The sequence below is a fragment of the Leuresthes tenuis genome, unplaced genomic scaffold (genome assembly GCF_036924035.1).
Source record: "Leuresthes tenuis unplaced genomic scaffold, fLeuTen1.0.hap1 SCAF_5, whole genome shotgun sequence".
Classification (NCBI taxonomy): Eukaryota; Metazoa; Chordata; class Actinopteri; order Atheriniformes; family Atherinopsidae; genus Leuresthes; species Leuresthes tenuis.
In genome coordinates, this window is record NW_027325359.1 from 14,964,723 (window position 1) to 14,986,883 (window position 22,161).

At 41.7% G+C, this 22,161-nt stretch overlaps 1 protein-coding gene across 4 annotated transcripts in view; it reads left to right on the plus strand.

Annotated features, from left to right (window-relative positions):
- The window catches only part of srpk2 (SRSF protein kinase 2), a 60,026-nt gene that overhangs the window by 33,669 nt on the left and 4,196 nt on the right, over positions 1-22,161 (plus strand). For 3 of the 4 annotated variants that reach the window (XM_072386243.1, XM_072386245.1, XM_072386247.1), the window contains 13 exons: positions 2,056-2,207; positions 5,650-5,758; positions 6,495-6,582; positions 6,977-7,064; positions 7,149-7,255; positions 9,270-9,435; positions 10,951-10,991; positions 11,822-12,143; positions 13,820-14,788; positions 17,213-17,313; positions 18,180-18,287; positions 18,375-18,444; positions 20,298-20,390. In XM_072386243.1, the coding sequence (XP_072242344.1) occupies positions 2,056-2,207; positions 5,650-5,758; positions 6,495-6,582; positions 6,977-7,064; positions 7,149-7,255; positions 9,270-9,435; positions 10,951-10,991; positions 11,822-12,143; positions 13,820-14,788; positions 17,213-17,313; positions 18,180-18,287; positions 18,375-18,444; positions 20,298-20,390 (2,414 nt within the window). Of the gene's footprint in view, positions 1-2,055; positions 2,208-5,649; positions 5,759-6,494; positions 6,583-6,976; positions 7,065-7,148; positions 7,256-9,269; positions 9,436-10,950; positions 10,992-11,821; positions 12,144-13,819; positions 14,789-17,212; positions 17,314-18,179; positions 18,288-18,374; positions 18,445-19,901; positions 19,995-20,297; positions 20,391-22,161 lie in introns of all 4 variants that reach the window. The other variant, XM_072386244.1, reaches the window with a different exon arrangement.

Here is a 22,161-nt window from a genome sequence, read left to right on the forward strand (position 1 = left end):
TTTATCTCCACACCTTTTTAACACTGCTGCGGTGGTTCTCCAGCTTGATTTCTTTTCATTCTGTCACCGTCCCTCGTCTGCTCGTCTGCATTCTGTGCTACCTTGTGTTTTTCGGCTCGGGTCCAGGAAGTTATGGGGAGCTAAATGTACAGCCAGTGGCAAGATGAGTTGTACAAAAGCACTGAGCTTATAGATTTGATGATGACACCTTACGTGACTGCTTTGGTAAAGAAGTAGCATCGTGCTGCAAGGACACAGCTGTCTAGTGTGTGTGTGTGTGTGTGTGTGTGTGTGTGTGTGTGTGAGGGAGAAAAAAAGGGAAGAATAGAAGGAGTTGTAAAATAGCAATGAAATCTCTATGCCAAGTTATCTGCCCTCTTTAACTTCTGCTGTGTGTGTGTGTTGGCCTGCTACCAGGTTGATACTTTAAGTCTAGGACCCCCACTTTAACACATGCACACACACACACAGACTTACACTCTCACAAACACCACCCCCTCGCCCTGCAGTTGCCATAGCAACACACCAAAAGGCTCTATCGTGTGTCTGTCTGTGACCGCAATTTTATAGTTCCTTACAAGCTCCGACTTTGTGTTTGAGTTGTTTTTTTTTTCGTGTGTGTGTGTGTGTGTGTGTGTGTGTGTGTGCGTGTTAATTTAGCATTTGATGATGCCGTGCGGTGACGCTGAGTACGTGGTGTTTGTCGACCTCTCTTCGTGGGGTAATTCAGTTGTAGTTCAATTGATGTCACTGAACGTTTATAAGGGGGAGACTTCTTTGAGATTATATAAGAAAATGTCAGATTGAATGTGAGAGCTCCTTCTGATTTGATCTAGTCCGAGCACAAAGCGCGCACTTCACCTGCTATTACATTCCCACCATATTTTTGTATTTATATTATAAACTTGTGGGGTAAGTCAACTGATTAGAAAATAAAAACACAGCTCCAGAAAAAGAGTATTTATTACAATGATTACTTTAGTCACCGTAAGATACGATATGGAGCTCTTTTAGTGGTGCATCTTGAGAGAATTATCATCTAAAGCTTGACAAGGATTGAGAGTTTCAGCTTTCTTCTTTTTTTTTTTTTTTTTTAAACTGTCTCAAACTTAGCCTTTTTTGTACACTGTCCTCTCTCATGTTGGCATTTTTGACAATAGTAGGCCACTGTTTGCAGAGAGAAAGCAATAAAAGCCTACTGGGTAATGTTACCAGCATCAAATGACACAGTGGATCATTTAGCACCTAAAGAGCTAGATATTTCCCTCAGGAGTTGTCAGAGGCCACAGAGGGCGAATAGTGTGGATCAGGTGGTTTAAAAATGATGAAACTAATAATGACTGTTAATCTGTGGCTGTTTGAAGTGTAAAAACTTGTTGTGATTGTGTTTTTTTTGTCTTGTTGCTTGTGTTTTCTAAAGATTAGTCCACTGCAGTTATGGACTTTGCTCTAATTGGAACGTGGTTGTCGACTGTCCTTGGAAATGAATGCTGAAAAGTGCAAATCTTTTCTAGAATTACAATGAATATCTTCTTTGATTTTGGATGGTTTTGATTTTTTTCTGCTGATTCTGTTGAGATAATCCCACAGTTAGAGTTTACGGATATTTTAGTTTATTGTATTTATATATGGCAACTCTGTGTAATGCCATTTTCAACAAATGTGTCATACTGATCTCGTAACGTTTCTCTCTTGTAACAAGAAACTGAATCATTGTCCAACTCTGGCACAGTGACAGTGATTAGAGCTCGTTTTCCCTAGAAATGATATCACACATATGAAGTTCTTGAGATGATGTTCACAAACTAATGTCAGCATTGCAATTTAATCAAAATCTGACAAATCCGTTCAGACATTTTTTTTATGTTATACAGTACTAATGATCACAATTTATATTCCTTGTGCAAGCTTGCTGTATTGCTTTTGTTATTCTTTTAGATAGCTGTTTGGGATGCAGGAATAACGACCAGTGTCTGTATACCTCGGATCTTCACATGGTGGCAGGCTGACTTCTGATATAGTTTTTACATTTTTGGCCCACTGATGTGTTCACAGACCTGAGACCCAGCAGAAAGCCCCAGTGACCGCGCCTCCTCCCCCACCACCTCCTCCACCTCCCCCTGAGCCGGCAGGGCCCCCAGAGCCGGAGGAGGAGATCCTGGGCTCCGATGATGAGGAGCAGGAGGACCCCGCGGACTACTGCAAAGGTCAGAACTATACGCAAGCAGACGCTGAAATAGTCTGTCCCAAACCATTACTTCTACTCTCTACATCTGTCCGACAGAGCTCCGCAGTGGCTGCCCTGTTCCACGGTGTCTCCTCTCTCTCTTTCTGTCTGTGTTTGGTTTTCCTCTTCCCTCATTTCTCCCTCTATCCTTTTGGGATTCGCAGACTTTCAAGGTTATTTGGTTCTTTCCAGAATAGAGCAGCCTAGTTTTCTGCAGTGGCTCAGGATGATAAAGACGTTCTTTTTAAAACATTCAGTGCTGTCACTCACACGCGGCTGTATGTCCAAGTGATGCGCCACTCTGTAAATACAGAGGAGAGCAGCACTTCACTTTTCAACTCCCAGGAAAAGATCCTGCAACATGTTTAATATTTTATTTAGCTGTAATGAGATGGAAACTACATCACTGCCATAATCCAACACTATCAAGAGCACAAAGAGAAGCTTTTCTTCCTGACAGCTCTGTGTAGGAAAACTCCTGATTTAGATGTTGTTTTGGAGGAAGCACAGTCGAGCCTTTAAAGACGAACAGAGAGTAGAAGAGATCACATCTCCTGTCTGCTGTATTTGAACATTTATTTGTGGGATATCAGTTTCCAAGAATCATTAATATCTTATGACTGTGAGCCTTAAAGGAACTTTAAAACACAATTTGTTGTACTGCAGAAGGGTGCATATGTATTTTGCTAGCAGGCACATTTGCATGACCTTAGAAAAAAAACTAATTATTAATAATTACGCTGTTAATCTGCGCTAACACATCCAGATAATGTGGTTGAGGACTGAGTTCTCTCTCCTGCATGTATTCCCTCAGCTACACTCAAATGGGCCTGGGTGCTCTTGCACATGCACCAAAGCGCCATCTTTTTGCAAAAACAGTGCTAGTGTATTTTAATAAAGCTGAATTCCCAGTGAAGCTGCTCTCATTGACATATTTGTCTGTTTCTTTTGGTCTGAAAAAAAATCAGCCCTTTAAGACCACATGTCAACTTGCAGCCACTCACTCAAGCTTTTCCAGACTGTCGCTCTGCTCTAATAAAATCCTGATAATACAGACACAGCGCCATCTGACATAATCAACTCCTATGTGTTCCTTTACATGTAGGTTGCTTTTCATAAAAGCAACCCCAAAATTAATGTAATTTGCATGTGATGTAATGGTTTAAGGTGTCTCTGTAGTTTTCTATATACCCCCAAAAATAATACCAGCTGAAAGCTAAAGTCTTGAGTAACTAAATGATAAGAGGCCAGCTAAATATTTAGTTTTCTTTCTTGCAATCCACGGCCCTCTCTAAGTTTTCTAATTGTGTTTGGGTTGACTAACGATAACTGATCCGCTGGCCTGAGAGAGCGTGACGGTGCGTCCAGCTGAAGCAGATCAGACCGCGGATTAAAATCTCAAAGTGATGCGAATAAAGAAATTATTTAACCTTGGTCAGTTGAAAAAAGGTGGATTTGACCACTGAGCTAATCTGTGCATCCAATTTGAGGTTGTTGTCCAGCGTTACACCGAGGTTTGTTGCTACTGGTGTCAGATATTGACTTAAACATCCCAGGTCAACATGAACTTTGGAGGCGTCACTAGGCCCAAACAACATAACCTCTATCTAACTATTATTAAAATGCAGAAACACAACACCTACCAATTCCTGGTTTGAATCTCAGCTCGGGCCTTCCTTTTAGGAGATGGCATTTTCTCCCCATGCATGATGGGTTAATTAAGCTCCAGCCCTCCCGTGATCCTGAACTGGCTAAAGCGGGCGTAGAAAATGGATGCATGGATATTTGCAAACCTGTACAAATTTGGCATGACTAGATGAATGGAGTTACTGTGCTTTCCTGCCTCTCAGCTGTTTTAATATTTCACAACATTTCCGTGTCACACAGACTGTTCTGATCCACTAAGTTTTCCACTACACATACACTTCCAACTTCTCCATGTTTTGTGTTTCAGACATATCTTAATATCTTCACATGGAAAAACCAAAACAGGTTTTAGGAAAAAGAAATATGTTAAATGGTTTCAAATAACCTGCAGAACAAGACCAAAGTAACTCATCTACCCAAGTATTCAAAACTTTCACCCAGAACTTAGTTGAAGCTTTTGTTTTGTAGCAAATATAGTCTATAGGTGTCTTTTGGAATGACCCTACAAGCTCGGCACACCTCTCATTCTTTTTGGGAGATTTGTTCTAACTTAAGCCGGCTAAATAGGGACCATTGGTAATTATCAGGTCTCCCTTATTTTTACAGAGTTCTCAGAATTTACCAGTGTTTTCACTGCATGATGCTTAGGGGTGTGACGATATACTCAGTTCACGAGACGAGACACGATATTGGGTTCAAGAAAACGAGACGAGATTACTACCATGACAAAATACATGACTGGACCAACAGACTTTTATTTAACCGAGTTGCACATGCATTTTGAAATGTTTTATTAGAACTCTTTACATGTATGGTGTAAGCATGAGCTTTTAATAAACTTCTTCTTCCACAAATTGAAACTAAATTGCCGCGGTGTACGCCATTATTTTCATACAATGCCTGCATATTGTCCGTGTTTTATCAGTCACTCTACTGCCATTTCTCATTTCCGCCGGGTACCCAAAATGCTGCCAAACAAACCATTTGAAAGTGGCGGTGGCATCTTCAATGGAAATACCGGTATTTTCCGACGTCATTCTGGCTGCTTGCTGCTTCCCCTCCTTCTCCTCCTCTTCTCCTTTTCCTTCTCCTTCTTTAGGTTCTGGCAGGCGAGACGTAGCAAAGGCGCATTACTGCCCCCACAGGTCACAAATAGAAGTTTGGATAGCTCACAAATCATGAGAAATATGGTCGAGTTTAATCTCGCGAGATCTCGTGGTATGAGATCTCATCACACCCCTAATGATGCTTGATGTTGTGTAAATCTTTGCTCTATGCCTGAGATCCAGAGCAGGATTGATCTGCTTGGTCTTTCAGGATCTATGCATAATTCTTTCCCTTTATTCTTACTAGCCAATGATGCTGGCAGCACCATGTTTTACTGTCAGGATGGATGAACGATAGTAAAACGTGCTCATTGTCCCGTTTCCTCCACAAACACTGTTGGGCCTCTAATCCGAATAGTTTGTTTAGATGTTACTGAGCTGAGTTGTGCCACATCAAGGGGTCTGAATAGTCCTGAAATGTGATATTTTTGTCTGCAAAAATATTTTTACAAAACCTTCCAAAAACCCACTTTTGCTTTGTTGTTGTAGAGAATTGTCTTAAACTAAGTTAAGAGGGTCTGAAAACTTTCTGTCAACACTTTACTCTGTTTGACCTCCTTACCTCTCTGCAGGTGCTCCGGCTCTTCTTCTTATGAATTTCATGATATTGCCTCGTTATTAAATACAGTCACCAGTAACCTTCATCTCCTCCTGCTTGATCCCTCTCAGGAGGATACCATCCGGTGAAGATCGGGGATTTATTCAACGGGAGGTACCATGTGATCAGGAAGCTCGGGTGGGGCCACTTCTCCACCGTATGGCTATGCTGGGACATACAGTGAGTCACACACCCATTCACATCATAATATAGCTTTTCTTGTTCATCCCTCGAATAGACATCGTATGCACGTCCCAACCCAGAAAAAGCACTCATGTTCTGCAGTCCTTCACGTCACCTTGCGCTCACACACTCGTCACATATACCATACACACACACCCCGCTAGCACCTTTTGACAGGATCTGGAACATCACCACAATAACAGCTGCAACTAACACCGCCCTGCGCTGGAAACAAAGCCATCGGTTTGAACTATAACGTTGGTTTGCTGCGTTCACGTGGCAACCAAGATGGATGGACGACAGTATCACCAGCCCAGTGTCACTTTTCACCGACTCGTGCACACACACACGTAACCTCATTTACTCATGTCACAGGTGTTAATTACACTAATAAGTTAGATTTGGGTTACAATTGTACAGTGGCCACAGACTCTTCTTTAACTCTTTAACGTGCACAAATTCATGTTAGGTGAATGGTTTGTTTTACTTCTTTGTTCTTTTCTTCAGCTTATCTTTTAGTTTAAGTCAGTGCTGAGTGTTATGCTAGATTTGAATGTAGTTTTGTGCACACTGTCACTTCGTAGTCTTATAGAACTTTTGTAGCACTAGTGCCCTTTATTGTAAAGTTGCTTGATGGGGGGGTGGGGGTGATTAATCATCATTAATGGATATGACAACATGTCTGTATGAATATTAGTATAAGATTAGCTTATGTGTGTGTGTTTGACTACAGAGTGAAGAACTTTGTGGCGATGAAGGTGGTGAAGAGCGCCCAACACTACACAGAGACGGCCCTGGATGAAATCAAACTGCTGCGATGTGTGAGAATCTGACTCCTTTGATTTCCTGACGTCTGTTTGTGCATTTTGTCTTTCCTGTATGTCTCATTTCATTTTATCGCACCTCTCTGCCCCACGCTTCGTCCATCTTTAGTTCTTCCTTTCTTCTCCTTCCTGTTTACATGGAACACTAAAGCTCTGCTTGTCATTTGTAGAATTTTTCGAATAAATTTTCAACACCCCCCCCACATTTATTTCTTCTCCGCCCTTCCTCTCCTCTCCTCTTCTCTTTTCTTCCTCTTGCAGTCTTTTCCTTTTTTTTTTTTTCTCTTCTGACTCATCTGATTTCAAACCCTTTCTGTGTCTGCCTGTCCTTCATCTTCCCTCCCTCTTCCAGCCACTTTTACCATATCTTCTTTATCGTGTCATCCTCCAGGTGAGAGAGAGCGACCCCAGCGATCCCAACAAGGACATGGTGGTTCAACTGATAGACGACTTCAAGATCTCTGGAGTCAACGGCATACGTATCCTAAATGTGTATGTGTGCGCGTGTGTTTCTGTCGAGTTTCAGAGTTATGATAATGTGAGTCCTTGACTCTGCATACCAGATGTGTGTATGGTGTTTGAAGTGCTGGGTCATCACCTGCTGAAATGGATTATCAAATCCAACTATCAAGGTCTGCCGCTGCCATGTGTCAAGAGCATTATCAGACAGGTGAGGACGTACACAAACCAAGTGTCTGGTTAAACAGTGTTAACAGTGATTTCCATTAAATTTACAATATTTCAGCACCTGAACACTGCAATCCATTATTTTTTAAATGACCCCAGTTTGGCACCTTGTATACATGAGTAAAAAAAAGTCATCATTTGAAAAAAATATCCTTTTTATGAATTAGGATCTTACGTTCATCTAATGACGAGAGTGTAGATTGGCATGATTAAACTACATTAGTAAAACGGGGGTGTTTCTCTCCGAATATTACTGCACATTATGAAACATTATTAGCTGAAAAAGGTTAAAGCCCAGGGAAATCAGCTGTAGTATGACTCCATGTGTCATACTACACACAGTTGTGTGACGACAAAGTAGCAGTTCCTTGTCTGCTTTGGAAAAAAGGTCCATTCATAATGGAGTGTTCCTATTTTTGCATGGGGGCGCCACATGCACACAGCAGGGGCAAAAAAAAAAAGCTAATTACCTTTTTAACAGCAAACAAAAACAGCAACACAGCATTAGATCAAATTATGTCTAACCAAATTACCAGTGAAATGCATCAAATAGTACAATGATATTCTAATTTGGACTTTTTTAAATCTCATATTATCATTTGAAATACTCCATGTTGCTTGTTGACGTCTGACATCAGTTCATAAGCATATTGAATCAGCTTTATATTTGGGAAGGAGTTACACTTTATTTATTTATTTTTTATTATTATTTATTTTTATTATTTTTGCAGCACAGAGAGAGAAGACAGTTTCCCTTTCCCTGTAAAAAGGTCATTGTGTATGGTTATTGCTGTGTGCAGGAATGTTGCAATGGCACTGAAGAAGTCTGACTGAACACACATCATCGTTTGATAATTATGTTCAATAAAGGGTCTGCGGTATCGTCCTTTTTTTTTTTCCAACAATCATCTTTGCATAATCAGCTCCAGGGGCTCAGTGGCAGTCCCCAGCACAGAGCCAGCCTTCTTTATCAGTTTACTCAGTTTCTTTGAGTCACTGCCTGTGATGCTGCTGCTCCATCAGATGGCTGCAAAGTAGATCGCACTCTCTCCACCACAGACTCATAAAAGATATGCAACATCTAGCTGCAAACACAGAAGGACCTAAGCTTTGCCAAGAAGTAGGGTCTGCTATGCTCCCTCTTGTAAACAGCCTCTCTGTTGTTTTGCCAGTTCAGTTTGTTATCCAGGTGAACTCCATTATATCTTCACCTCCACGTCTTCTCCCTTGATAGAAATAGTGCTCAAATTATTAATTAGATTATAGATTATTAGAATATTGATCACTTTCTCAGACACAATAACCTTTGCTCTCACAAACTCGGATCTGTTTCTGATCGAAGTCAATAATCCAGATGATTCTGAACTCATTCACCTCTATTTTCTAGAGCTTCTCACATAAGGTTTGCTAGTACAAGATAGAAAAAATATTTTTGCCAAAGTCATGCAGTGGCTCAGATGTGTAGATAATGTGTTTCATAATGTCGTTATGTATGTGGAACGGGATGGTCCTCTATTATTTCTGTCAGCTATAGCCGTACGAGTATTCTTCTTCTGCACTGATAAAGTGGTATTGGTTTAATTGGTTCTTTAAAAGAGGCCAAAAGGGTGGCTTGTTTATAAGGAAATGCGCTTATCTTGCGATGCAAGACTTGGAAGCATTTCCCCATCCAGCCACCTGATCAGCATGTGAAGTTGTTGAGCATTTTCAGCCCCCATCAGCTGCTCACAAGCTGCTCAGAGAATGGATAGAGAATAAATGATACGGCTTTCCCACTTCAGTCCCAAAGCCTCTAGACAGAAACAAATGAAAGAAATGGGGAAACAAAAAGCATTAACAGTATACCCTCTGCTTTCAGAGGCTGACATGTGTTTAAAGATTTGGTGAACATGGCTTGGAGAAAGAGGAGAGGAGTGAGGAGGAGAAGTGCGGCAGAGAATGAGTATAAAGGTGCCAAAACACTATTACTGTTTGTGTTTATCTGACTGTGTCGGTAGGTGCTGCAGGGTCTGGACTACCTCCACACAAAGTGTAAAATCATCCACACGGACATCAAACCAGAAAACATCCTGATGTGCGTAGATGACGTCTTTGTTAGGCGTATGGCCATGGAGGCAACAGAATGGCAGAAAGCTGGAGCCCCACCGCCATCCGGATCAGCAGGTAGCCGCATGCATTTATAGGATTTGCATTCGGAAGGAAAGTGTTTTGGGAATTGTACGTGCTTAATCCAAGCACTGGGAACAGGCTAAACTTGTTGTCGTGCACCTAGATTTTAAGCTTTGATTAAACAACTGTGGCTTAATGTGTTGACTTGTTAGCTTTCAAGGTGCCGCCAGGTGTATTTCCCAGTGTTTGCAGTCTTTATGCTCAGCTAAGCAGCTTTTGTTGTCAGATAAACTAAACAGAGAGAGGAGTGGCACAATCCCCTTTTCCAATTCAGCAAGAAGTCTGGAAGATATAAAATAAAAAGGGAGAGAGAAAAAAACCCTAACCCTTATTGGTGGTTTCTTTCCAAAGAAAATGTAGTTAATTTTGGGTGGTAAACTAAGAATAAAAGGAAAAAATCAGCAAATTAGAACTTTGTGGAGAACTTTGGCAGCAAAATGCTCTAAAAATCATGCATGCAATGACGTGTGTGTCTCGCTTTTTCATGGTAATTTAGACGTGAGTTGAAAAGTGACACCTGCGATGTGTGTGGCAGGAAAACCGGTGGATGTTCATTCAAAACTGTCATTTGCAACAAATGCAGTGAAAGTGAATCCCCTAACATGCTTGTTACACTGAAAAATAAATGGGTCACAGATGAGCCTTTTTTGCTTCTCAGCTGCTTCCCTTCTGGCTGCTTCACAAAGATTTTCCTTCTTTTTTCCATCTCTCCAACTTCCATCTCCTCTGATAAAACGAAAAAGGAAAATAGAGTCCCCGTAAAAAAAAAAAAATAGTCATCATGAACTCCACGCGAACCCTGTCCTCTTGCTGAATCTCACCATGAGCTGTCAGTTGCTTGCATCAGCCAGTCAAGTATTTTTGAGCCGTAGGGGTAACTACTTACGCTGCTCATAATTTCTACATTTGTAAAGTTGAGCACAAAGCCACCAGCCTTCACAAGAGGGATCAGTGACAAAAAGTAAGTAAGAGTTTCTTGACATTACCATAAGTGCAGAAATGTGCTTTACAGTAAAGCCTCTTGTCTTGCTCATTGGAGGTGATGTAGATCCGATGTATTCAAGGTGTTACTGAAGCTTGCTGAAGTTATTTTAGGAATATATATATAGGGTCCACAGGAAATGCAGCTTAATGCACTCTTACGCGTTGAGCTGCTAAAGTGGAAACCCTTCTGCTGATGACAGCCAAATTCAAAATGTAAAAGACCGAACCTGCTTAATTTGCTAATATATTTGGAAGCACGTGAGACTTGAACCAGAAGTATTTCACGTTTCACTTTACAGTAAGTCCTTCAAGGTTTATTGACTCGAGGCGGTGAGTGTGTGAAGGGATTTTTTTTCACTAATTATTTGTTGGCAGTTTTCTCTCCCTCACACACAGACTCTTCACACATCAGGCCTTTAAAGGGAGCTTGCACGAGTGCTGATGAATGCATTGAAAGCTGATGACTGGCATGTGTGATGTTTTGATGAAACCTCTTGATTTTATTGTTGTTTTTCTCTCTGTCAGTTAGCACAGCCCCCCAGCTCAAACCGGTGAGTACAACTGATGTGAGTATGAACTGAGAGGAAAACACACACAAACATATTCAACACACAAACAGAGAGGGGGGGGGGTTACACTCTAAAGTCTGACCAGCACAGCCGCTAGAACAGTGAAGATACTGATACGTTCTCATAAAAATAATTAAAGCGATGTCGGGCGCCTCCAAACCAACAGGAAACCTCTTATTCTACTTCTTGGTGTTGGATTGTAATACCAAGATGCATACTTGCCATCTTCTGAGCAGGAGTAGCCACTTCAAAATGTGACTCTCACTCTGTCGTCAACACTGCAAACAGAATTTCATAGCTTCACGTTCATAGCTCACAAAGAGGTTTCAAAAGGGGCAGTTTTTAGTGCTGTTTTAAATTTATGAGCAAAGGTATTAGCTCAGTTTGTTCAATAAATTGTAACTAATGGGGCTAGAGAAACATGTGTGTGATTAGATTTAATTAACAAGCGGTGACTTGACCCTTTCTGGATTTTAATTCAGATATTGCTAAATCCTGATTTGTGCACTTAAGAATGTGACATCAGGTTTTTTTTTTCCCACACTACCGAAAAGCAGGAAAAAAGACTACATGCAGTAACTTACAGTGTTGGAATTCTGGTACAAAATAAAATGGCCTAGTTTAAGAAAACAGGTTGTCAGATTAGAAGAATTTACAAACACTTGATCCGCTAGCATAATTAGTATGTATATGCCATCAATATACAGTGAGGGTGTTAGTGGACACTCTATATAAATCATTATCCAGCATCTTTTTATCTCTGGATTACGCCCTTTGCTTTTAGATTTTTGGCTCCCCTTTGACCTTTTTTTCCCCCTCCATCCAAGGTGGGAAAGATCTCAAAGAACAAGAAGAAGAAGCTGAAGAAGAAACAGAAGCGGCAAGCTGAGCTGCTGGAAAGGCGGATGTTGGAGATCGAAGCCCTGGAGAGGGAGGCTGAGAAAAAAGAGGAGAAAGCCAAAGAAAGTGACGAAAAAGGTGCCGTTGAACACAACCCGCCCTCCACGCTGCAGCCGCCGACACCGCAGCTGGGTCCCAGCATGGCCCTGGGAGAAAGCGACGACGAAGACGACGATGAGGAGGATGGCGAAGATGAGGATGAGGAGGGAGGAGAGAGGGAAAGGCCCGTCAGGTTGACTAATCATACATGTGAGTCATGTGAGAGTTTCCTTTTCTCCTGAGGTGCAGGTGTTTCCGAGTAGGCAGATACTGTGAATCACCTTATCGCAATCAGACATTCGTGAATGAATCTCGTTTCGTCGCTTCAGCGTGACAGATACGATGTCTGTGTTTCCTACATGGATACGTTAAGGAGTGATCAGTGCCAGGAAGTTAAAACTTCCTTCCACATTCCAGTGATAAACGAGGTGAGAGTAGAATGGGACTCGATAGTCAGGCTTGACAGAAATACAAAGTGTTCGCTGTATAAACTGGAGGAAAAATGAGGACGAATTTCCTTTTTCTGTTTCCTCAAATCTTTCAGTGATCACAAAGTAATACATTCAAAATGTCTTTTAATGTTTTGTTTCCTCTGAAAGTCTGGCCCAATACATTGTACACATTTTCCAGAAGTAAACCTTTTTGTATTTGATATTTTAAAAAGATTTTAACACAAATTTTTAAGTTTTTGATTTTGTTTTCCTAATAGCCAGATGTTATTGTGTATCTTGATAATCTCCCACTGATGGACCCTTCACAACATCACTGAAGACACAAATTCTGTGTTTGTATTGTATCTCGTGTGAGTTTTGTACGTTCGTGTTTTTATTGTCATTTGAGTTTTTTTGGGTCCAAATTTTGCTTCAGCCTGTGCTTAAAAACGGTTGTTTGACTTGGCTCATTTCTAAGTTGATAGTTAACATTTACTGTCACATCTGTTTTGCTTTTGATTTGTCATTTTATTGTTGTCACACGGGCTGTTTTTTCAGGCTGTTTTCAGAGATTTTGATCAGAGATCACAGCCTAGTTTCAGATCCCTGAATCATCACGACATCTTTTTTTTTTTGTTCAGCACAGCTAAACTGAACTTAATTGCCACTTTGTCTCATTTGAAGTGAGACGAGGTGGCAGTTCAGTGGACGATTATCAGTTTGTTTTTGAATAAAATAAATTAGTACAGATTGAAGATGATGAGGTCCAGGTGAAAAAATTTAGGGGTTGGACTCAGAAAATCTGTGTTGGCTAAATCCTGTTTTTGACACTTATCTCACCTTAGGAAGTATATTCTTTGTCACATTCATATGCAGTTGCTGCCTTTTTTTTTTTTTAGTTAATTAAAACTTAATTTCACACCAAGATTTTCTTACAGTTGAATTTAATGATAACGGATGATAACGAAAGGTCTAATGTTCGTTTACTTTTTTATTCTAAGGAAACACTGTGAAGAAATTTTTGAGGAATACAGTATGTGCAGTATAACTTGTTCTTATTACTGTATTCAGGCTGTCAATAGCTAGAAAGGTTTTTTTTTTGTGAAGCAGAGCACATCTGTATCTTAAGAGAACATGTGAGTGTGTGTGCAGGTTTGTGCAGCCTGTCTGTGAATGAAAGGGATGTGGATTGGCTCCAGCCACTCAGCCCACACTAGTCCTCCTTTACATGCGAAGCCAGGCTGATTCACATAAAAAAAGAAAGAAAAACACTTTGCACGTCTCCCTCCTCCAGCCTCCGTCTCCGTTATTCCCATACTTTTCTTTTCTTTTTTTTCCTTTGCGTCTTTCTCTCAAATCTTTTTTCTCTCTGCCTACACTGTCTTTGACTGCACTCACTGTATGTCACCTCCCACCCACTTCCTGCCTGTTTTTCCGCTGTTCTCTTTACATTAGGTGCAGCGCCTCCCCAGGAGCAGAGTGAGGCACCTCACACCCCTGTTGATGACCCAGATGAGGAGGTGGTGGACGACGAAGAGGAAGAAGAAGAAGAAGAAGAGGATGAGGAAGAAGAAGAAGAAGAAGATGAAGAAGAGGAACCCACGCCTATTGCTGAAAAAGATGCCCCTATTCCCCCCACCTCTGAAGAAGGTAATAGAGATTCAATACAAGCAGAAGTGGAGCAGAAGGAGGGGGAGGAAGAAAAGGAGGAGGGAGTAAAAGGGACAGAGGATGAGAACGTAGAGGGGGAGACACAAGAAAAGGTATTGGAGGAGGGGGAAGAGGAAGAAGAGGAAGAAGAGGAGGAGGAGGAGGAGGAGGTTAAAGAGGCTGGGACAGAGGAAAATGAGGCCGAGGAGCCAAAGAGTGATAGCAAAGCAGTGGTAAAGATAGTGGTGGAAGAAGAGGACTCCAAGGAGCAGGATGGGGAGGAGGATGATGAGAATGAGGAGGAAGAGGAGGATGAGGATGATGACACGACAGCTGACCTCCTCACAGACACCACCTCCCTCATCAAACCCCAGAACAATAAAACAAATTCAGCTAAAACCAACGGACATGTTTTGTTGGGCTCTGAGGGACTCAGACAGCACCCTGGCACGCCTCTGCCTCCTTCACCCACCCCCGAGCCTCTCCTCTGCCCCCTGGTGGAGTCCGAGCTCAGCTACACGGACAGGGACCTCTCTCTCAGCTCTGGTTATGAAATGTATAACGGGGAATTGGCTGAGCCAGGGCTGACCAACGGCTCCAGTGACCAGCATAAAGGTACAGTGCCCCTCTTCCCTGACTTGCCCCTGGATCCCGAGCCATGTAACCCTGTTTCAGTTGGGACGGCAGACATCGGAGCCGGACCTTCCCCCATCAGCCCCACTGCAGACCGTAGCCGCACTGTGTCATCCTCAAGCACCGGAGACACACCCAAAGGTGAGATATGGTTATACAGGTCGTGCAGGAATGACAGATTTACACTCAATACAGAGCACAGGTAGATTCCACAGTCGAATAAACCTCAAAGATCCAAATTTTAGCAGCAGTTCTTATGCTATGTACGTTGCGAGGTGGAAGTGGTGCAGGTGGTGCTGGCTGGAAATTGTTGTTCCAATACATCCCAGTCATGTCAAATCATCTACAGGTCAGTGCAACACCATAGTCTTTGAACCATTCTCAAACAGTTTGTGCAGTGTGGCGCTTTGGGTAGGTGGTGTGGACTCCCAGTAGGGCGTTCCTTAGAGCATCACATTCCCTCCACCTGCTCATCTTCTTCCTGCAGTGCATCCATATGCCATCTCTTCCCCATGTAAATGGCACAGAGTGTGACATGACAAAGCCCTCCAGTAACCATCAGTAAAGTAGCTCCCAGAAGGGGAAAGTCTTTGTTGCTGGTTCACGGTTTGCTCTGCCTCAAAACACTGGTGGTAAGTACTCACCAGTGATGGTCAGGTGAACTCCACCAGCCTTGCTGTTTCAGAGACACTCAAGCCAATCTGGCCATAAAAAAAAACGTCCCATGTCAAAGCCAACCAGGGCTTTACAGCTGCCATTTCTCCCACACCCAATAATTTGGCTCACAGAACCCACTGTTCACTTACAGTCTAATATATAATGATCAACGTCATTCCGTCCTATATGCATGGTTATTATGTTTCAGCTCATGAATGTGTAGTCATCAATACAACCATTGATGGTACTGCAGTACTCGGCTCATCATGAGAATCCATGTGAAGTGGGAACTTTGTGCACTGGTTATACCTGTATATTATACGCCTTTATTATCAAACAACTCGATCAATTATCTTACAGTATGTTGTTAAGATGTATTACATGCAGGTTCCTTGGAAGAAGAACCTCTACTAATTATTTTTGCCTTCATGTGGCCCTCTTACTCCCTCGTAGTACAGAGTATGGGCAACGACATCACGGCACTATACAGTTTAGGTAGTTGCCGTCATGTTGTTCAAAGAGCTTTACACACATTACAGTGAGGGTGATCATATCTAACTTAAATGAGTGAGGTTGTTTTGAACACACCAGTATGCGTCGGGGAGCATTGCTGAAGGTGATGTTTGCTCTTTTTTACAGCCGATGTCCATGCCATGAGACTCCCTCTGTTATCTCAGAAATCGCACTTCATAGTTTTGCTTCCAACCAGGAAAACAGACAATTTTCAGATCTTTTGAGTTAGAACTTCAAGGACAGTCGTGACGTGCAGTTGAGTGTTTTACCATTTTCACCTTCTTTTTTAAACAAAAAACACTGAATGGATAAATCCACTAAGAACAATGAAAGATCAGTGTGGGATTCTGCCATGACTGTTACTCCTCGCCATTAGAAATGCATCGCACTTTTTTACATGGTCTAATGTCATGTTCCCAGGATCTATAGTCCCTGTGCAGGAGCTGGTTATTTGTGTTGCTAGGCAACATCTTTTATCTACATGGAATGGGGTTTACAGGCTCTGAGTTTGAAACTCGGAGCCTGTGAATTAAGAGCCTTACTTCAAATTTTGACAAAGCCAGGATTTACTGTCTGCTTTCAGTCTCAAAAATAAGAGAGAATAATACAGAGAATGAAAAAGCTTCCTCCTACATGATATAAAAAAAGCTGTTTTTCTTGTGGAGATTGCGTTTTCATTGTCTCTCATTCCTTCACATCTCCAGTGCAATTTACATTTGTTTAATCTTAGGACATCTGTCCTTATGTCTTTCTCTGGCAGCTGCTCCCTCTGATGCAGGCTTCTGATTCACAATAGCTAACATTATTTAGGACCTCAGTTAACCCCTTCTACTCCCCCCTGTTAATGCCCAGCTTCAGACACGTGTCCGAAACAGAGTTATTCTCAGTTCTCCTCCCTTCATAAAATGTATTCAATGTGATTTGAAATGCTTTTGAGCCTCGTTAATGATTACTGAAATTCACACAGACATGTATTCTATTTTTGTGGAGGGGATGCTATGTGTCCATACTTTTTATCTGCATTAATCCGCTTCTTTTCTTGTTGCATCAACATGATTGTAGTCTGGCTACTTGCCTAGAACATTTTAATCTACATCCTAATGAGAATTTTGAGGAACAGGCTGGAGATCTGATTTAGATTTAGAAGATCAGCATAACATGAATAAACACTGCAGTGTTTTGTTTTTGTATCGTCCCAATATGTCCCCGGGTTTTTATTCATGACTCGGCATCAGTTACTCGCCCACATACAGCCGTCATTTCAGAGTCATTACCTTGTGCTGTCATTGAAAAAGCTGAAGTGACTGGTCAGTATTAAGATACACGTCTGTCAGTGTGTAAACTCTTTTTCTCTACTTCATGCATGTGTTCATGTCCCACTGTGTCCACACCCAGTCAGGGCCAGAGCTGCAGACCTCCTGATCAACCCGCTGGATCCCCGCAATGCTGAATCTATCAGAGTAAAGATCGCTGACCTCGGGAATGCCTGCTGGGTGGTAAGACACAGTATTATTTGGAATTTGATTCATTTGAAACATTATTTGAGTATTTTTTTTAGCAAAAAATTTTAGTTTTTTATCACTGTTTTCTATGTTTCCATAAGATTAAAATACAACAAGAGTCAGAAAGCAGTACTTAAATCCAGAAAGAGATGCTGAAATCACTGAAAGAACATAAAAACAATCTTAAGTACAGTATATATAAATGTAAGCTGCATTGAAGGATTAGTTTGTCTTGCATTTATAAACTCAAGCGTCCGTATCAGGCTGCAAAGGTTGGAAACCAACACCAATCTAAGATGGGTTCGACTTCACACTTTAGCACTTGCACAGTGGAAACAACCTTTTTACTCAAAACGAGCAAAGATAGACTGTTTACCGGGAGAGATGTGCCCGATCCTCAAATTCAGTTCGCGTCAGTGAGCATCCTGTCCCGTCATGACAAATGTTTCCCTTTTTGTGCTCGATGATGTTTCTGATGACTGCACGGATCCAACCTGCCTGAGGGTATAAACTCCCCCTTAGAGAGAAAGAGTCCCCCAATAGATGTAAACTAGGAAGAAATTAGAAATCGTCACCCATGATAAAGTTAATATTTTCACTGAATCACTGTAAAACTATCTCTTAGCCTTGAAGCACGATCATGATAAATGATTACGGGGCCCGGGGCCGTCACAACGCTGAGTACTCGCCTAAAAACAAACAACTCTTCATCATCACTGTGCCGTCTCATATCTAACTGATAAAAAGAATTATGAAAAAAAACTGATTTTAGGAATGCGGTTTGTCGACTTTTGCCAGTCTATGTGTTAAATGACAGATGTACAGAGCTGCGTAAAGACATTTTTCCCTCGGGTCCGCAGCATAAGCACTTTACAGAAGACATTCAGACGAGACAGTACCGCTCCATAGAAGTCCTGATAGGAGCCGGATACAGTACCCCTGCTGACATCTGGAGCACTGCCTGCATGGTAAGGGGCTCATACACATCTATGCATGACCTAAATAACTGTAGAAATGTTGTATTTCTCTTGTTTCACTGATCTCGTACTCTTTAGGCATTTGAGCTGGCCACAGGAGATTACCTGTTCGAGCCTCACTCTGGAGAGGACTACTCCCGTGACGAGGGTGCGTATTTAAAATGTTTATCGTCTCTATTCTTAAGAACCACATCTAAATGTCGTACCTTAATACCATAATCTAGATTTTGAATAGAAGATGTATTAATAATTAGTTGTGAGCTAAACTGTTCTGCTTTAAAGCAGAGTATCTTACGTGCTTGTAAAGATTATTAACTGGCTTCATCATTTTCCCCCATTGTTTAGATGGAAATTTGAAGAAAATTTGAAGAAAAGAAAAAAAAAAAAGCTATTTATTTTCTTCAAATTCATTCTCGCAACATTCAGAAGTAACACCAACATAGTAAGAGAGTTAGAGCTGTTTTCCTCTCAGCTGAGCATTTGAAGTGTCTGACTTTGCCATTTGCACGGAACGAGGAGTTTCGGGAACTGTTTGAAGCATGAATTTGTTGTTTCATGGGACGTCTGCTCGCAAAAGCAGCACTTTTGTGTCCGACAGCGTATCCAAACAATGGGGGAAAATGAAACAAGAAATACTGATTGTGTTTTGTTGTAAGTTGTTTAAAAAAAAAAAAAAAAAGTATTTAAAAAAAAAAAGCCCTACAGTAAGCTTAGTTTAGCCATCCTCCTCCCCAAACCCTTCTATCCACTGCCGGCTGTAAATCCTTACCTTTAATTCTGCTGCTATGCCTCCACTCATCTTCATCCCACTGCTCACAAAAGGCCTGAATTGTCTGAATATTATCCATACGCAGAAAGCTCGCTCGGCTCATGCTGTTTTAATAATAGCTAGTTATCTTGGGAGTATATGATATCTACATCTAGGTCACATGCGGCTGCATCCTTATATCACCGCGTAGACACCAGTCGTTACCGTTCTCCCGCGAAAGCCAACACATTCCCAGACTGCGCAGCCTCACCCTCACCTTGCTCCTCCATCTCTTCCACCGGTCTTTGATCTCCCTCGGCTCATTGTGTTATTGCTCCCGCTGCACATGGCACACAGCGAGCTCCTCTCTGCATGTTTTGCTCAGGCGTGGAGCCAGTGTCAGTTTTATCCAAACATGCTGATTTACAGAGAGACACCTTTGATCTCTCACCACTGAGGCCAACGCTGGGAGTCGGTCTCATTCAGGACTACATCTGATAGCACGTCACTTTTATTTATCTCACTTTCTCACCTCTGCTGTGGAGGCATAGCTTATTAACAGTTTTTTCTCCTTTACTATCTGTGACTATGTGTTTTTCTCCCTCCTCATTCCTCTCTTTTTATCCCTCCTTTACACCCCCCCCATTATCTTTTATCTGTTACTCCTTTCTTACACACAATCCACCTTTTTTTTCTTATCCCGTTATATAATTTAATCTCGGATTCCTTTGATACTCCCCACCCTTTCCTTCTGTCTTTGTTTGTCCACCTTTTCTTCTCCTTCCTCCTCTTTTTTTGGCTTCCTTTTTTTTCCCCCCTCTCCCTCCCTACCTCCCTCATTCCTCTCTCCTCCATAGACCACATAGCCCACATCATAGAACTGCTGGGCTGTATTCCGAGGCACTTTGCTCTCTCTGGAAAATATTCCCGGGAGTTCTTCAACAGAAGAGGTAGCGCTGGCCAGAGAGCTGGTGGGACTGAGACACACGGACGTCTGAGAGGGACAAAAGAAATGGACACAGGCAGAATTTTAAAAGTGTATTGATTTGATAAAAGTTTGATTTAAAAGAAAGAAAGAAAAAAAAGAGAGATTCCTTGCTGCATCAGTCGGTTTGGAAGCGTGTCCACGCAGTACCTTGAAGCTGAAGTGTGTGTCAGTGCCTTACAGCCAGTGTATGTGTGTGTTGCTGTGTGTGCATGCTGTAATGCTGAACCGTGACTGTTCCCTTTGTGATGTATGTGGTGTTGGGCAGACCACATCGCTCTGATCATGGAGCTTCTTGGGAAGGTTCCACGCAAAGTGGTCGCTGCCGGGAAGTACAGCCGAGAGTTTTTCTCCAAGAAAGGTAAACGGCTCCGTGGTTCGCGGCTGGTTAGGTGTCATCCTGAGGGGGTGTCTGTGTTTTAGGAGGATCTCAGTTATGGTGACAGAACCTGGACCAGGTAGCGTTTGATATATGGTAAAGTTTGCACACGTTTTTGTGCTTTTGGGAAGTTTCAGGTAAGTTTTCAGTCCCTGCTTTCTGTCTCCTATGAATAATCATACTGGCAAAAAAGAAGTGCATCATTTAACTCAATTTAATAGTCCAAATTTATTCAATCTACATTTCAAGTGAAAATTCCCAAACTTCTGAAGAGTTTTATCAGTCACCAACCTACATTAAAGGGGACATATTATGCACAGTTTTGAATAGAATGATATATGTTTCACATGACCCCAGGATGTGTATTTTAAGGCTCAGGTCAAAACAGAAGACAGACCGTTCACCCTACTGACTGATAGGCCTGCTTTTAGCCCTTTTGGCCAAAGTGATCTCCTGCTGTCCACCCGCTTAAGGAACAGAGCCAGAAGCAAATATCAGCTGGAGGGATGCTGTGGGTACGGTTTAATATTTAAAAAAAAAAAAAGAAAAAACAAAGAAAACTTGACAGCATTGGAAAATGTCATGGGATTCAGAAAAGGTAGTAGGAGAAACAAATGCAGTGAGAATCCTACCACACTTACACTGAACTGTGGTGTGGCTCTGCGGGACTAAATATTCTACAGAAGCGCTTTGGATGCTTTGTCCAATGCATTGTCATCACCTTGTGTCGCATTAGCATAATAAGTTCATTTAGGCACTTTGTAACATTTGAAAGCGCAATATGAATAAAGTTTGTTGTTATTGTGATTCAAATGTTACTTTATTATCCAGGTTGATCATTTAAAAAGTAAAAAATAAAAAAAAAAAGGAGTGTCTCAGGCTGCTCAGACTCACACTCCTCCCATCAGATATGCTGAGTGGACAAGATGGATGTAATCGAACGATGATTTAAAACCTGCGGCCGCAAGAAATTGTGGAGTTGAATTATTTACTTCCTTTGGTAGAGAACGGTCCAGTGTTTCCTGTGCCAAAAGGAGATAATATGGAAAGCATTGGAGCGCCTTTGCTTAGCATTTTAAAGAATTCAAAGTGGCAGCTGAGGGTTTCTATGCTGCTGCTTCAAACAATGGCTGGGTGTAACCTTGGTTCTATGAATATGTGGGGAATGTTAAATGTCAACAACAGTCACTTTCCCTGAAAGCACTGCAACGCAGAGAGGTGGGAAGATACTGTCGAACTATCTATGCAAAGACTGCCAGAGCTTTGGAAATGAGAAAACAGCATCTAACTGTTGGCACAGCACTGGTTATGTTTTAGCATTCTAACTATACCATGAAGAATTAGAGCTTGTTTATATTTCATATTTTTCTTTCCACAGGATAGGATATTTGAGCAAAGCCCTATACCCTCTAAATACTTCATGCAAAATGGACCAATAATAGCTTTTAACAGTTACATTTCTGGGGCATGTATGAATTGCCTGTTACACAGAAGACAGTTTAGTCAAACAGAACGGAACATTCTTCCAGCTGATTCCAGCTAGGTGCAACCCGTCAAGAGCAACTGAGTGTGTGATAACTGGCTGACATCATCGCTGCGAAAGAGAAGAAAAGCTCAGACAGCAAGGGATCGTTTCACATGTAAATACTGCACTGCCAAAATCATACAACAACTGTTGTCTTTAATGTAATTTCTTTGTTAGAAAATGTTATAAAAAGAAAAAACAAAAGATTTAGCATGCAACCATGCTAAT